This window comes from Mastigoproctus giganteus, chromosome 5, assembly GCF_048544385.1.
Source record: "Mastigoproctus giganteus isolate SK-2022 chromosome 5, ASM4854438v1, whole genome shotgun sequence".
NCBI lineage: Eukaryota > Metazoa > Arthropoda > Arachnida > Uropygi > Thelyphonidae > Mastigoproctus > Mastigoproctus giganteus.
The window spans coordinates 102148804-102167209 of record NC_143579.1 but is presented as its reverse complement, the minus strand read 5'-3'; the positions used below and the strand labels follow the sequence as shown (position 1 = coordinate 102167209).

The window sequence follows — 18406 nt, the reverse complement described above, 5'->3', positions numbered from 1 at the left end:
TGGCACAAAAGCCTTCTAAACAAGCTTCCATATTATGGTTTGTCAACTGTTTTTTGTAATTGGTTATCCAGTTTTCTCTTTGTTCGCTCACTGAAGGTGATGGTAGATGTCTCTCTATCTTCTATCTTCTCCACTAATGCTGGTGTCCCCAAAAGTTCAGTTCTTTCCTCATTCTTTTCCTGTTGTATATTAATGACCTTCTTCCATTGACTGGAATTCCTATCTGTAGTTTTGCCACTGATAGCACATTGCATTCCACTTTCCATTTTGAGAAACCTTGCCCTACTCAATAAGCTTCAAATTCTCGAATATCCGCTAATAATTCCTTAAATGCCGATCTCCAGATAATTCTCTAGTGGGGCAGAGACAACTTAGTTCATTTCAATCCTTCTAAAACTCAGTCTTGTCTTATATCTTGCAAAAAGAATTCTTCTGCTCCTATTCTTATCTTTGGTGACACTCTGTTTTCTAGACAAAATGATATATCTCTTTTGGGGATTACCCCACTTCTAATCTCTCTTGGCACAAGCACATTACAAATATTGCTTCCTCTGCATCTAAAAAACTTGGTTTTCCCTTTCGCTCTCAGCGTTACTTTTCTTCCAAACAGCTGTTCACTCTGTATAAATCGCAAATCCGCCCTACCATGGAATACTGTTCCCACATCTGCAGCTGTGCCCCCAAAACCTCTCTCAGGCTTCTAGATTCCATTCAGAAGATGGCAGTCAGGTTAATTAATGACTCCTCTCTTACAGTCTCTCCACTCGCTGTCTCATAGATATACTGTTTCTGCTGCATGCCTTTTCTACAGATGCTTCCATGGGCACTGTTCTTCTGAATTGGCTTCTATAATTCCTGCTCTCTCTTTGAAAACAGTCCGAACCCTTGCCGCCACCAACCAACATCCATTTACTGTCCAACTTCAAACTCACACAACTTTTTGTCTTCCTCGTTTATTCATTCAACTGCTGTTTTCTGGAACAACCTTCCATACATATTTCCTGAAAATTACAGTCTACAGAAGTTCAAGTCTAATGTCAACAAATATCTTCTTTCTTCTCCAACCCAAGCACGGTACTAAGTATTATAGGTTCTAATACCTTTTGTGTTTGGGGTTTTCATTAAAAAAAAAAAAAAAAAAAATATATATATATATATATATATATATATATATACACACACACACACATTTGACACCTTTTCAATCCCGTATCACATACTATGGGAGGTTTTTGGACGATGTTCTAGTTATTACTGGTAGTAGTACTATCCAAGATATTTTACGTTCGCTTTATAATATTCATTCTAGGATCAAATTTACATTGGAAAGGGAGGACACGGATATAAAGTCATAAAATGTTTTAAATTTCACGCTTACTCGGGACTCAAAATCCAATTTAACATCTATCGAAAACATACAAACACCGGTATGCTTCTACTCTATAACAGCTATCACCCGTTCACTTACAACAGATCGATTATCTTTAATCAATTTCTAAATGCCTAGAAATATTCAACGATAGAATCTGCTTTGAGCTCAGAAATACAAATATTAATCAGCAGATTCTTAAACAGGGGTTATCCCCTTACTACAATAAACCGAATTAGGGTACAAGCTAAGGATAGGATACAAAATACTACACCAACCAACAATAGTAATATCAAAAAATACTTTATTTCTGTCTCATGTGTTGAACAGTGGCACAAACAGCTTAACAGATTCTTTAAATATACCAAATTTAAAATTGTTCTAGCTCAATACGGAAATTACACACTATACTGAACAATCGCTCAGTCCTTTTCTCGTTCAGCAGCATCAGAATTAGCCTTTCACACCGTTAATGAAAACGAAAAACATAATTTTTTATTTAATGAGGCCAAAATACTTGGTATCCAATGTAATTATATGCGACTATTAATCACAGAAACCATAGAAGTTAAATTACATAAAAATTCTGTCGGCCATATCTCATCTCCGATTCGTGGGCAAAGCACATGCGTGAAGACAAATAATCCTATTTAAGTTTCATACTTACCCCATTTGGTAATTTTCATTCCTGTGATCACGACATATGGTCAAAAAGTGTTGTCAGCTTCAGGAAGGAAAATCGTTTTGCAGTTTTTTTCATTAAATTCTTTTAATTAATTTTCTTATTTTTAATTGCATTAAATGGATTTTTAATCATGTTAAATTGATTTTTAATTATTTTTTAAACTATTTGTTACTCTAATGTAAGTTTTTCGATTTTTTTCGTTTTAATTTCTGGAGAGTATCATATGGAAGTGTTCTACATACTATGTTGAGGTAAACTTCTCTTATTATTTTACAAATTTTTACATTGATGTAAGAAAGCAAGCTTATACAGCATCAGCCAAAAGGGAAAAAAAAAAAAAAAAAAAATTCACTTATCCATCTCCTCCAATAGTGTCTCCAGTTCTCTCTTAAATTTATTCAAACTATTATTTCCACAACAACAACAACAGAGTTTGATAAAAGGAAGAATCCCATTACCATTGAGTTTGCCCAAGCCATTCAAAGCCTTTGACACTCATATCAACCATCAGGTGCCTAGTCTGAAGACTACAATTTGCAGAACTGAAGCCATTCTTGGTACTAGTCTCCAATGCTCCCCTGCATTGGAGACTAGTCTTGTCTAGTCTAGACATGTCTCCACATCTGCATTCAGTATTCAAAATGTGGCTTGACAATTACCTTACCAAAGGGATAATCACCTCATTATCCCTAGTAGCACAATTCCTCTATATCATTGACAAAACCCAATGAGCTGTCCTGGTAGCCCGTTTGCACTGTCAGAGAACTTCATCTCGGACTGCACAATTACTCCAAGTCCTTTTCATTTTCTAGTACCCTGAACGTAGAACCACACTGTTGATACATTATTCTGAGATTACTGCTACCCATATGCTGTACCTTTTATTTGTTAATGTTAAACTTCAGTTGACAGTTCTCAGCCCATCTGCCTAATTTTTCTAGATCTTGTTGCAACAGCATATCTTCATTATTGTCATTAATCACCCTGCTAACTTTTGATCATCTGAAAACTTAGACATTAGGCCTGTTATACCCTCATAAATATCATTAATTAATACAGTAAACAACAATGGACCTAACACTGAACCCTGTGGGATTCCACTAATGACATTAGTCCACGAAGATCAGTGTTCATTGATAACCACTCTGTGTTTTCTCACTCAACCATCAGGTGTAGCATTAAAGGAATTTTGCTGATATTGGTTGCTGTTGGTTCTGGTGGTCTGGAGGGAGTTGAAAGTCGGCTACTCCTCTGGACATCTAGCCAGTTTTATTTTCCTGGTTTTTCATTTCTTCTATTTTGTTATTAAAAAGATGGAAATATTGTGGGTTGAATTCAACTCCCTGTTTTCTATTGATTGCTGAGGCTCCGAACATTTTTATGAAGAAGGCTTCTTTGAATTTCCTTCTGTTGTTATTGGCTGTCTGTAGAAAGGATTGTAGTGTTGTCGAAATCCCAAGTTTCACCCCATTGGAATGCATGGAGGGCTATGTCAGACTTTAGAACGCTTCCAGACTGTACATCTTTTTTGTGTTCTTTGATTCTAAACTGCAGAATCAAAATCAGAGTCTAAACTGTAGAATCAAATAACACAAAAAAGATTTACAATATGGAAGAGTTCTAAAGTCTGACACAGCCCTCCATGCATTCCAGTGTTGGGACACTTGGGATTTCACAACACTAGAATCCTTTCTAAATAAGCTTCCATCTTATGGTTCGCGAACTGTTTTTTGTAACTGAATATCCAGTTTTCTCTCTGACCATTCATTGTGGGTGATGGTAGATGGTGCTCTGGCTTCTAATTTCTCCACTAATGCAGGTGTTCCCAAAGATTCAGCTCTTTCTTCTACTCTTTTTCTCTTGTATATTATTGACCTTCTTCCACTGACTAGAAATCCTATCCATAGTTTTGCTGATGATAGCACATTGCATTCCACCTTCCAGTTTGAGAAACCTCGCCCTGCACAAACAGCTTCAACTTCTCGAATATCCACTACGAATTTCTTACATGCTCATCTCCAGGTAATTCTTCAGTGGGGAGAAGATAACTTAGCTGATTTCAATCCTCCAAAAAATCAGTGCTGTTTTATATCTTGCAAAAATGATTCGTCTGCACCTAATCCTGTCTTTGGGGTGGTGTCCCAAAAATCTCTCTCAGGATTCTAGATTCCATTCAAAAGAGGGCAGACATGATGCATCATTGCCTTAGTCGCCCATGCGCCATAAAAACCAAATCAAATCACATAAAATCCAAGGAAGTGAAGCCAGTCGACATCGCTGGACAGTGCAGTGTCGAGTCAGTTTCGTGTGACATAAGCATTGGGAGATCAAAATTGAGAGTAGGAGTGTGCTATAGGCCTAATGACTCTGATGAGTATAATAAGAAACTGTACAGAGAAATAGAGTGGGCCAGTAAATCAGAGAGTCTTATTATGGGGGATTTTAATTTCCCAGATATTGACTGGAATTTGGGGGCTGGACACTCACACACTAGCAAGGCTTTTGTGGATTTATTGGATGATTGTTTTCTACATCAGCATGTTCGGGAGGCAACTAGAGGGAGTAATACTATTGATTTGATTATCAGTAGTGATTCTTCATGCATTAAGAATCTGCAGATAAATGAACCACTAGGTGGCAGTGATCACAGTGTTCTGAAGTGGGATTTACTCAAAGAGGTAACTACCATTAGGGGTAAAGGGAAGGGGTATTGCTTTCGTAAAGGCGACTACGGTGGACTGAGACAGTATTTAAATTCTATACAGTGGGATCAACTGATGATGTTACCAACAGCAAATTCAAAATGGGAAGCATTCAAAGAACTTATCTTGGAAGCTACTAGGCTTTACGTACCAACTAAGAAATATTGTTCAAGGTTTAGGCCTAAATGGATGTTAGATGAACTAATGAGACATATGGAAGAGAAGAAAAATGCATGGGATACATTCAATTTAACAAGTGATACAGAAGCCTATAATAGATATAAGTTGATCTGTAACAAAGTTACAAAGGAAGGCAGGCAGGCGAAGGCAGATTACGAGAAATCTTTGGCAAGGGATGCAAAGAAAAACAGCAAAGAGTTCTTTACTTATGTAAACTCTAGAAGGAAGGGGATGAATCAGATTGTCCACTTGATATCGATGGGTCAACTGTTGATGATCCTGCTCAGGTAGCTAACAAACTAAATGAATATTTTGCATCGACATTCACACATGAGGAGTTATTCAGCGAGGGGAATGCCAGAGGTGTATTCAACTCTGGCAGTAAGCTAGAGAATCTTGTAATAACTGAGAGTAAAGTGGAGGAGAAATTGTTGAAGATAAACACAAGAAAGGCACCTTGGGTGGATGGAATCTATCCAGTTATATTAAAGGAGGCAGGCAGCAATGGAAGTAAGCAAACCCTTAGCCATAATTATGAGAGCTTCCTTGGACTCAGGGGAGGTACCCATGGACTGGAGATGTGCAAATGTGACCCCAATTCACAAAGGAGGATCAAAGGCTGACACAAGTAATTATAGACCTGTGAGTTTAACTCTGTTTCCGGAAAATTAATGGAGGCACTGGTTAAAGAAGCACTGCAGGATCATCTAGACAAGACTTCAGTTATAGCTTGGACATAGCATGGGTTTGTTAAGGGGAAGTCTTGTCTGACTAATTTGATTGGATACTATGATGTAGTTACAAAGGAACTGGATGCAGGGAATAACTTTGATATTATATACTTGGATCTTAGAAAGGCTTTTGATACTGTTGCACATGGAAGACTGCTGCAAAAAATTGGAGCAGTGTGGCATTGGAGGCAAATTGCTGCTATGGATAAAGGGATGGTTGAGTGGCAGAAGACAGAGAGTGGTAATCAATGGACACTGCTCATCATGGACTAATGTTATTAGTGGAGTCCCTCAGGGTTCAGTATTGGGTCCTTTATTGTTTTCTGTATTTATAAATGATATTGATGATGGAATATCAAGCTTAATGTCCAAGTTTGCAGACGATACGAAGGTTGGCAGGGTTGTCAAGGACACTACTGACACTATGCTGCTGCAACAGGATCTGGAAAGGTTGAGCAGATGGGCTTCGAGGTGGCAAATGAAGTTTAACATTGACAAATGTAAAGTACTACATATGGGAAACAGCAACCCCAGAGCAACGTATCAACTCTGTGGTTATACACTGACAGTGGTAGAAAATGAAAGGGACCTGGGGGTGGTTGTGCAGGCAGATATGAAGTTCTCTGAGCAGTGCATATGGGCTGCAAGAGTAGCTCATGGTGTATTGTCAATGATATATAGGAACTTTTCTAGCAGGGATAAGGAGGTGATTATTCCCTTGTAAGGAGGTGATAAGGAGGTGATTATCCCCAATGGTCAGGCCACACCTAGAGTACTGTATACAGGCCTGGAGACCTAATTTCAAGAAGGATGTCGAGATGCTGGAATGAGTACAGAGAAGGGCAACAAGATTGGTGAATGGAACAAAGGGGTACTCTTACGAAGAAAGGCTTAAGTTTTGCAAATTACAGTGTCTGGAGACTAGGCAGCAGCGAGGTGATCTGATAGAGGTGTACAAAGCCTTGAATGGTTTGAGCATGCTCAATGCTGATGGGATTCTTCCTCTTGCTCAGAATAATCACCTGAGAGGGCATAAATTCAAATTGAGGAAAGACAGATGTAGGATAGATGTGCGGAAATTTGCCTTTAGCCAGCGGGTGGTTGGTAGGTGGAACAGACTTCCATCCCTTGTCGTGGAAGTTGATAGCCTAAATAAGTTTAAGGCTCGGCTGGACAGGTATTTCGAACGAACAGAGGGGTGAAGTGGAAGTAGTTATTTTTATTTATTTATTTTACTTTAATTTTTTTGGCTGATGCTGCATAAGCTTGCTTTCTTGCATCAAATGCCTCTACTAATGCTAATGCTAAATCAAAAGAGGGCAGTTGAATTAATTAAAGTAATGATTCATCTCTAACATAGTCTCCCCATGCTCTGTCTCATAGATGTTCTGTTTCTTCTGCATGCATTTTCTATGGATACTTCCATGGGCACTATTCTTCTGAATTAGTTTCTATAATTCCCACTCTCTCTCTCTTTTCCAAAATAATATGAACACATGCCGCAACTAGTTAGCATCCTTTTACTGTCCAACTTCATACTCACAGAACCAACTTTTCTTCTTCCTCGTTTATTCTTTTAACTTTCATTTTCTGAAACAACTTCCCTTCATAAGTCTATCGTGAAAATTATAATGTACAGAAATTCAAGTCTAAAGTCTAATATCAACAAATATCTTCTTTCATCTTCTCAGCGTTCAACCCATGCATGGCACTAAGTACTATAGGTTCTAATATCTCTCATGCTCAGGGATTTCATTAAAAAAAAATCATCAAACATGACAGTGCAGTAGCACACCTGCTTGAGCGGACTGTGGTTTAAGCCTGCATAGCTGCTAAATACAGTTAATGATTGTATTCTTTATCAAAATAATTAATTGTAATATTTGAAATGGTGCTGGAGTATAAACATAGCATTTTTTTTATTTGATCTTATTTTATTTGTAACAAAATTTCAATAAAAAATTTCTATTGGCAGCACCTTATAAATGCCCAGAAAGCAGTTTGTATAACCAGAAACCATCACATCCATTATTACCTTATATACAGGGGGAAAAAAAATGCTCACTACTCACATAATGGTTTGTTCTTTGAAAATTTTATTGTTGCAAGATCTTGCTCTGATATATACTTTACTGAATGACAAAATTTCAAGGTAAATATTTTCTATCGAAAGCTATATTATAAAATTTCAAAATCCAATGTCAAATCAAAAATGAATTGGAATGAATGGTTGGTGCTTTCAAAAAAAAATAACTATTGCAATTATTAATAAAAAAAATTTAGAATTTAGCATAGCAAAGTAGACAGTGCTGCTAACCAGGAAAAAAAAAAGTTAAGAAATATTCTTAAATGCTAGGTGCTATTAAGATTTTCTAGGCACATTATGGCCTTTGCTGTCCTTGCGCCGTAAAGCCCTTAAACAAACATTAAGATTTTCAAATTGCACACATGATTTTAAAATCTCAGTGGTTAATTATGATTTTTACAAAATTCAATTTCAAAATATTAAATAAAAATGAAAATCATTAATAAAAATAATAATGTTTTCGTGGTATTCCTTAGAATTTACAAGGTCTCATCCCATAAAGCGAAACACAAAAATTCACACAGCATCAGATGAATGCCATAGCTGCTGGTGTTTCATTTCACAAATGCCGTGACTGTTGGAATTTTGCTTCATTTCTTGGTGTCAGAGCTGCTGGAGACTCAGCTCATAATAAAGTGCTTTTTTATTTCTTTATTAGGCATGTTTGCGTATGCATAAAGCACCTGTTGTCTACACCTTGTCTATTCAACCCCCTTTCCTCCAACTGCATTCTAACAAATTTCATTAATATTGGACAGATAGAAATCCAGAAATTATAAATACATTTATTTCATTTTTATTACATAGGTAAGGTAAGTAGCAGCCATTATCAATCCTTTGCAGGATGGAAGCCTCCTCAACAATTCATGTTGAGGGAAATGGACTATAATCTGCCATGCTGGTTCAACATCTGGCTTCGGGGGCTCACATCTGGTGAGTATGGGCTTGGCACACCCAAGGTCCTGAGCTGGATATCATCATTCTTCTCTTTCTTGGTGATTCCTTTCTACTTTTGACACACTCTCTCTTCTCTCTCTCTCTCTCTCTCTCTCTCTCTCTCTCTCTCTCTCTCTCTCTCTCAGGGTTACTCGGGAACTTCTTTTTTTCCTGGTGCAGCATAAGCCTCAGGCTTCCTTGCATCATATGGATAATAATAATAATAATAATTAGCATTAGCATTAGTAGAGCCATATGATGCAAGAAAGCAAGCTTATGCAGCATCAGAAAAAAAAAAAAAAAAAAATTCCACTTCACCCCTCCATTCGTTCGAAATACCTGTCCAGCTGAGCCTTAAATTTATTTAGACTATCAACTTCCACAACAGGGGATGGAAGTCTGTTCCACCAACCAACTACCCGCTGGCTAAAGGCAAATTTCCGCACATCTATCCTACATCTGTCTTTCCTCAATTTGAATTTATGCCCTCTCAGGTGATTTCTCAGGTGCCCTCTCAGGTGTTTTCTTACAGAAAACAAGAATGGATTATTCTGAGCAAGAGGAAGAATCCCATCAGCACTGAGCATGCTCAAATCATTCAAGGCTTTATACACCTCTATCAGATCACCTCACTGGTGCCTAGTCTCCAGACACTGTAATTTGCAAAACTTAAACCTTTCTTCGTAAGAGCAAGCCTTTGTTCCATTCACTAATCTTGTTGCCCCTCTCTGTACTCGTTCAAACAGCTCTACATCCTTCTTGAAATGAGGCCTCCAGACCTGTATACAGTACTCAAGGTGTGGCCTGACCATTGCCTTATACAAGGGAATAATCACCTCCTTATCCCTGCTATAAAAATTCCTGTATATTATTGACAAGTCACCATGAGCTACTCTTGCAGCCCGTCTGCACTGCTCAGAGAACTTCATATCTGCCTGCACAATTACCCCCAGGTCCTTGTCAGTGTAGTACCACAGAGTTGATACGTTGCTCTGGGGTTGCTGTTTCCCATATGTAGTACTTTACATTTGTCAATGTTAAACTTCATTTGCCACCTCTCAGCCCATCTGCTCAACCTTTCCAGATCGTGTTGTAGCAGCATAGCATCAGTAGTGTCCTTAATAACCCTGCCAACCTTTGTATCGTCTGCAAACTTGGACATTAAGCTTGATATACCATCATCAATATTATTTATAAATACAGAAAACAACAATGGATCCAACACTGAACCCTGAGGGACTCCACTAATAACATTAGTCCACGATGAGCAGTGTCCACTGATTACCACTCTCTGTCTTCTCCCCCTCAACCACCCCTTTATCCATAGCAGCAATATGCCTCCAGTGCCACACTGCTACAATTTGTGCAGCAGTCTTCCATGTGCAACAGTATCAAAAGCCTTTCTAAGATCCAAGTATATAATATCAAAGTTATTCCCTGCATGCTGTTCTTTTGTGACTGCATAATAGTATCCAGTCAAATTGGTCAGGCAAGACTTCCCTTTAACAAAACCATGCTGTGTCCGAGCTATAACTGAAGACTTTTCTAGATGATCCTGCAGTGCTTCTTTAATCAGTACCTCCATTAATTTTCCTGGAACAGAAGTTAAACTCACATGTCTATAATTACTTGTGACAGCCTTTGATCCTCCTTTGTGAATTGCAAATGTGACCCCAAGATAACTTGGGGTCACATTTGCACATCTCCACTCTATGGGTACCTCCCCCTGAGTCCAAGGAAGCTCTCATAATTATGGCTGAGGGTTTGCTTACTTCCTTTGCTGCCTCCTTTAATATAACTGCAAAGATCCCATCCACCCCAGGTGCCTTTCTTGTGGTTATCTTCAACAATTTCTCCTCCACTTTACTCTCAATTATTATCATCAGTTGGTCCCACTGTATTGAATTTAAATACTGTCTCAGACCATCGTATTCGCCTTTATGAAAGCAATAACCCTTCTCTTTACCCCTGATGGTAGTTACCTCTTTGAGTAAATCCCACTTCAGCACACTGTGATCACTGCCACCTAGTGGTTCCTTTATCTGCAGATTCTTAATGCGTGAAAAAGCACTACTGATAATCAAATCAAGAGTATTACTCCCTCTAGCTACCTCCCGAACATCCAATAAATCCACAAAAGCCTTGCTAGTGTTTGAGTGACCAACCCCCAAATTCCAGTCAATATCTGGGAAATTAAAATCCCCCATTATAAGACTCTGTTTTACTGGCCCACTCTGTTTCCCCTGTACAGTTTCTTATTATACTCATCAGAGTCATTAGGCCTATAGCACACTCCTACTCTCAATTTTGATCTCCCAATGCTTATGTCACACCAAACTGACTTGACACTGCACTGCACTGTCCAGCGATGTTGACTGGCTTCACTTCCTTGGATTTTGTGTTTCTTAACTAATAGCATAACTCCTCCTCCCTTCCTATCCTGTCTATCCTTTCTGTAGACGTTGTACTCCCCAAATTCCAGTTCTGCCTTCTGTATATCTGTGTGACAACCACGTCTCTTATATCCCCACAATATCTGCCTCTGATGTTTTGAGCCATACCTCAAATTCATCAAATTTATTTACCAAACTCCTAGCATTGGTGTACACGCAAGTATACATGCACCTGTTCCTATTCTTAGCTACCCTAACACAACCCATGTGTTTATTTGTACCGCAGTGACTCCCAGCAGTCTCCGAAATACCCTGCATCTTGTTTTCCAGTCTTCTGCTCATTCCAATAGAAGCAGTGCAAGAATCACTTTCACCTCTGCCAGTGGCTACTGTTAATCTTTTAGTCCTTGTATCCCCCTAAGCTCGCAGTTTTCCGACCCACCTAACACTGCCTCGATAGCATCAGCAAATATTCTTGCACCCTTTCTGTTTAAGTGTATCCCATCCCTGGAGAAGCAGTCTCTCCTTTTAACAAGTACAGACCAGGCTGAAAAAAATTCTACCCCTGTGTGGGTTGGCAGATCGACCGGATGTCCAGGCTATGAGATCAAAGGAAATGTCACTCCAGGCGTCCACTACACAAGAACTCCGTATCCAGGATAGAAAAGTTGGCACAACTCTATTGGCTATTAGACTTAAGCCCTCACCAATAAATTTACTGCTGGCAGCACCTCTTGCTTGTATGCATATCAGGTTTCTTGGAGCATCGGCAAGAGGAGTCTGTCAGCAGGTAAGAATTTAATCTTTTTGTATTTACCTAAGATTTACCTAATTTAATATCTGGTTTCTATTGTAACAGAAATTCAAACTTAATTCTTTAGAATTGTATAATTGTAATTGAATATTGTTATATTGGGTACTGAAAGTAATATATTCAGATTTGTAACCCTTTCTAATTTCTGTTCCTCCAACAGCATGGTCTAATGATGAGTATCGGTAAGATGCGTGAAACTTCACCTTAATGTATAGTAGTTTAGGCAAATAGCTTGATAAACTGTATTATTAATGTCACGTGGTATATGAGTGGTATTAAATATAGTAATAATCTTAATGGAAAGCAACCACTTGACATCTTTCCCCAACTATATTAGATCTTATCATATAGTTATTATAACAAACCTAAAGCTTTGATAAATTAAAACATTTTTTTAGAACTGTTTTTTACTCGCCTCCTTTCTGTAAGTGAACATGCATCATCTCATCCAAATGAGTCAATTCCAAACGGATGATGGACAAATTTGTTCATTATCTACCTCAAAATGCTTTAATCCAACCCTGTGGAACAAAGGGTCGGTGAAAATTTGAAGTGTTGATGCTGTAAATGTTTTTGTCATTTCACTATATAAGATAACAAGTGATGCAATTTTTAAAGACATGGCTGTAAAAGATGATATTTTTTGTGCTGCAGAGCTTTAGGTCGAAATTATGCCAGCTGTAGTTCAGCCATCGGGGATGATTTTACAATGATATGTATCAGATTCAAAACAAACAGATAATGGAAACATTGTAGTAAACTGTCTTGAATTTGTGAAAAATGCAGATGAATTTCAAGAATTGGATGAGGCAGATATGGAAGAATGGTTTGATAATGACCACGCAAACTGGACTATGAAACCAAAGGTGATCATGCGACCATAGAGTTTTACAAATCAAGATGCCCCCGAAGTCATTGATTTCAAAGTAAAAAAAAATACCATTTACATAAGTTCTGGAAGTGGTACGCACAGTGCTGACGTTTCTAGAACAGCCAGAGGATACCAACTGTTGTTGTTATTCTCTACATGTTCAAAATACTTAACTTTATTTGGGGTCAAAAAATGATAATTTGAAGAAAAGGCAGTGTTTAATGATTGACATTTTCTTATAATAAACATTTTTTTTTATTTGCATGTGGAGCTACAGTATAGCACAGTAAGTTGATAAAGTTGCTACTACTGTACATCTACATTAGTACGTTACAGTGCATTTCAATATTTTATTTAAATGTTTCTAAATTTTAAGTTAATTTTGTTCATGTTCTGAACATATAATATAATATGCATGCTTTGTTGTAAATAGTTTTGTTTTTAAATCTATCAGTATTGTAATTCAAATAAAATAAAATTTTTTATTTTTTATTTTGCCGCATTCTTCTTTTATCTGGTATAATCTTTAACCATTATAGCACAGATAGTAGAGAATTTCACTGTATTAATAATTAATATTGACATTTGATTTATTTTTATCCTTATGATTAGTTATAATCAGTGTTTCTTTAATAGAGTACTGCTGCTGAAGATCTGTGAATATATATATATATATTTTTTAAAAATTTATCAAGTTATATGTTAATATCTAATTAATTTCTTAATATTCTAAAATCTATTTTTAGGGTACAGTACTGTCTTGCTTCTTTTGGGGATATGCATTGACTCAGGTCCTTGGTGGACACCTTAGTGATCAGATTGGTGGAGAACGCGTGCTATTAATTTCTGCTACACTGTGGTCACTGTTAACATTTTTGACCCCAGAGATGCTTCCTGCACGTGAAACAAAATCGCACAACATCTGGCTAATAGTAATAGGTCGCATTCTCACTGGTGCTCTACAGGGTAAGAAATGTTTTTAATGCTTGATATTGCTGTGGAATTTTAAGTAATAATAAATTAAGTAGGCTGCCATAGCTGATAGTCAAGTGCAAGGGTTCATAAATACGCTCTTGGGTGACCACAGTTCAAGCATGTGACTACTAAATTGTGAACTTCTCTGACCTCATATAGTTGTCCCAAGAGTATGATCAGAAAATTATTCAATTATTTTTATTCATTTTAATATAAAGTACAGCCAGTTAAAGTCCACTGGGATCACCAGTTGTCACTTTGCAATTGGAAATAAAAGCATTTTTGGAAATTAAAATAAGTAATAATATTTGGTTTCATACTACAGGAAGTTCCTTATTATGGGGAATTTAGACAACTAAAACACTATGAAAATATTATTATCATTCAAGCAACTATTATGCAGTTATTGAGTACCAGGCTTAACAAATATACCTGTGGATATACATTTGTAAAGTATGTTAAAAAAAAGAACTGAGCAATGAAAAATTTTCTTATGTAGTGCATTTGAATAAGTTGTGGTTTCAGCTTCTAATAATATAGTGCTCCCCGGTTATAAAGCTATCTCGTGTTGTTGTTGTTATTTGGTTTTTAGGAGCATTAGCAACTAAGGCCATATTGCTCCTGGGATATGCAGTGGTCATTCCCTGACCTTTCTGCATCCTCCGTATTTGGCGGCTCACAGGCTCAAACCCCGGTCTAATCAAGAAGCATGTGCTATGCACTGCTGCTCCTGCCCACCTGGCTACGGAGGCACCAGCTATCTCGTGTACCGTGGATTTTGATATAACATGGGTATTAATTATATAAATTAAATTATTAAATGTAGTATTTTATATAATATTGCTGTAATGTTCTACTTGTATACTTTATTATTCATAGTCAATGTGCATAAAAATTTCTAGTATTGGCATGTTTATTTATTCTTTAATTCCTCTTAATATATTTTATTTATGTTTATTTATTTTTGTTGCACAGAGCATTAAAACTATGATAAATGAATTAGCTTTCGGCTGGGTGGCAGCCTTCATCAGATTAAAATACTTTGAATGGCAGTTAGAATAGAGATGCACTGCCAGGATGGTACGTGAGACACGTGGTTAATTGTTTGTTGATGTTTGTGGCTGTGACGTGTGGTGGTGACGTGGCCAGCGTTTGTCTATGGACAGAATTACTGTTTCTGTGATGGGGTTAAGTTGACAACCACTGTTCCTGTTCAACGAGGTATCCGAGCATACCTAAGGCGCACCTGGTTGGAATCGTTAAGTATAAAATGCTCGGATACCTCGTTGAACAGGAACAGTGGTTGTCAACTTAACCCCATCACAGAAACAGTAATTCTGTCCATAGACAAACGCTGGCCACGTCACCACCATACGTCACAGCCACAAACATCAACAAACAATTAACCACGTGTCTCACGTACCATCCTGGCAGTGCATCTCTATTCTAACTGCCATTCAAAGTATTTTAATCTGATGAAGGCTGCCACCCAGCCGAAAGCTAATTCATTTATCATAGTTTTAATGCTCTGTGTAACAAAAATAAATAAATTATGAATCCAGAGCACGCAGGCGTGTTTTATTATGTTTTATTTATGTATTATAAAAACATATATGTAGGTATCTCTGTCACTCCAATATTTACCACAGTTATCAGTATTACTGTATTCTAGATATAAAAATTAAATTAAGAACTGGCATTAGAATATTTCTGATGCTCTCGAGGCAGTGTTAGGTGGGTCGGAAAACTGCTAGCTTGGGGGGAGACAAAGACAAATAGATTAACAGTAGCCACTGGCAGAGGTGAAAGAGATTCTTGCACTACTTCTATTGGAATGAGCAGAAGCCTGAAAAACAATATGCAGGATATTTCAGAGACTGCTGGAAGTCATTGCGGTACAAGTAAACACATGGGTTGTGTTAGGGTAGCTAAGAATAGAAACAGGTGCATGTATACTTGCGTGTACACCAATGCTAGGAGTTTAGTAAATAAATTTGATGAATTTGAGGTTTTGCTCAAAACATCAAAGGCAGATATTGTTGGGATATCAGAGACATGGTGTCACACAGATATAAGGAATGCAGAACTGGAATTTGGGGAGTACAATGTCTACAGAAAGGATAGGAAGGGAGGAGGGGTTATGCTATTAGTTAAAAAACACATAAAATCCAAGGAAGTGAAGCCAGTCGACATCGATGGACAGGGCAGTGTCGAGTCAGTTTGGTGTGACATAAGCATGGGTAAATCAAAATTGAGAGTAGGAGTGTGCTATAGGCCTAATGACTCTGATGAGTATAATAAGATACTGTACAGGGAAATAGAATGGGCCAGTAAATCAGAGAGTCTTATAATGGGGGATTTTAATTTCCCAGATATTGACTGGAATTTGTGGGTTGGTCACTCACACACTAGCAAGGCTTTTGTGGATTTATTGGATGATTGTTTTCTACACCGGCATGTTCGGGAGGCAACTAGAGGGAGTAATACTCTTGATCTGATTATCAGTAGTGATTCTTCATGCATTAAGAATCTGCAGATAAAGGAACCACTAGGTGGTAGTGATCACAGTGTGCTGAAGTGGGATTTACTCAAGGAGGTAACTACCATCAGAGGTAAAGGGAAGGGTTTTTGCTTTCGTAAAGGCTACTATGATGGGCTGAGACAGTATTTGCATTCCATACAGTGGGACCAACTGATGATGTTACCAACAGCAGATTCAAAATGAGAAGCATTCAAGGAACTAATCTTGGAAGCTACCAGGCCTTACATACCAACCAAGAAATATTGTTCAAGGTTCAGGCCTAAATGGTTGTCAGATGAACTAATGAGACATATGGCAGAGAAGAAAAATGCATGGGATACATACAAATTAATGGGTGACATGGAAGCCTATGATAGATATAAGTTGGTCTGTAACCAAGTCACAAAGGAGATTAGGCAGGCAAAGGCAGATTATGAGAAATCCTTGGCAAAGGATGCAAAGAAAAACAGAAAAGAGTTCTTTACCTATTTAAACTCAAGAAGGAAAGGGATGAATCAGATTGGTCCACTGGATGTTGATGGTTCAACAGTTGAGGATCCTGCTCAGGTGGCTAACAATCTAAATGAGTATTTTGCATCGCCATTCACACATGAGGAGTTATTCAGGAAGGGGAATGTCGTAGGTGAAGTAAACATTGGCAGTGAGCTAGATGATTTTCTAATAACTGAGAGGAAAGTGGAGGAGAAATTGTTGAGGATAAACATAAAAAAGGCACCCGGGGCGGATGGGATCTATCCAGTTATATTAAAGGAGGCACCACAGGAAGTAAGCAAACCCCTGGTCATAATTATGAGAGCTTCTTTGGAGTCAGGGGAGGTACCCATAGACTGGAGATGTGCAAATGTAACCCCAATTCACAAAGGAGGATCAAAGGCTGACACAAGTAATTATAGACCTGTTAGTTTAACTTCAGTTCCAGGAAAATTAATGGAGGCACTGGTTAAAGAAGCACTGCAGGATTATCTGGACAAGAATTCAGTTATAGCTCAGACACAGCATGGTTTTGTTAAGGGCAGGTCTTGTCTGACCAATTTGATTGGATACTATGATGTAGTCACAAAAGAACTGGATGCAGGGAATAACTTTGATATTATATATTTGGATCTTAGAAAGGCTTTTGATACTGTTGCTCATGGAAGACTGCTGCACAAATTGGAGCAGTGTGGCATTGGAGGCAAATTGCTGCTATGGATAAAGGGATGGTTGAGTGGCAGAAGACAGAGAGTGGTAATCAATGGACACTGCTCAACGTGGACTAATGTTATTAGTGGAGTTCCTCAGGGTTCAGTGTTGGGTCCATTGTTGTTTTCTGTATTTATAAATGATATAGATGATGGTATATCAAGCTTAATGTCCAAGTTTGCAGACGATACAAAGGTTGGCAGGGTTGTTAAGGACACTACTGATGCTATGCTGCTGTAACAGGATCTGGAAAGGTTGAGCAAATGGGCTGAGAGGTGGCAAATGAAGTTTAACATTGACAAATGTAAAGTACTACAAATGGGAAACAGTAACCCCAGATCAACGTATCAACTCTGTGGTACTACGCTGACAGTGGTAGGGAATGAAAAGGACCTGGGGGTAATTGTGCAGGCAGGTATGAAGTTCTCTGAGCAGTGCAGACGAGCTGCAAGAATAGCTCATGGTGTCTTGTCGATGATATACAGGAATTTTTCTAGCAGGGATAGGGATGTGATTATTCCCTTGTATAAGGCATTGGTCAGGCCACACCTTGAGTACTGTATACAGGTCTGGAGGCCTCATTTCAAGAAGAATGTAGAGCTGCTGGAACGAGTACAGAGAAGGGCAACAAGATTAGTGAATGGAACAAAGGGTTGCTCTTACGAAGAAAGGCTTAACTTTTGCAAATTACAGAGTCTAGCTGGAGACTAGTCATCGGCGAGGTGATCTGATAGAAGTGTATAAGGCTTTGAATGGCTTGAGCATGCTCAATGCCGATGGGATTGGATTCTTCCTCTTACTCACAATAATCACCTGAGAGGGCATAAATTCAAATTGAGGAAGGACGGATGTCGGATAGATGTGCGAAAATTTGCCTTTAGCCAGCAGACAGTTGGTTTGTGGAATAGACTTCCATCACTTGTTGTTGAAGTTGATAGCC

General features: G+C 38.1%; 1 protein-coding gene across 4 annotated transcripts in view; it reads left to right on the top strand.

Annotated features, from left to right (window-relative positions):
- Positions 1-18406, top strand: part of MFS18 (major facilitator superfamily transporter 18) — a 299997-nt gene that overhangs the window by 78686 nt on the left and 202905 nt on the right. For all 4 annotated transcript variants that reach the window (XM_090373372.1, XM_090373373.1, XM_090373374.1 and 1 more), the window contains one exon: positions 13514-13733. In XM_090373372.1, coding sequence (XP_090229498.1) covers positions 13514-13733 — 220 coding nt within the window. The remainder of the gene's footprint in view (positions 1-13513; positions 13734-18406) is intronic.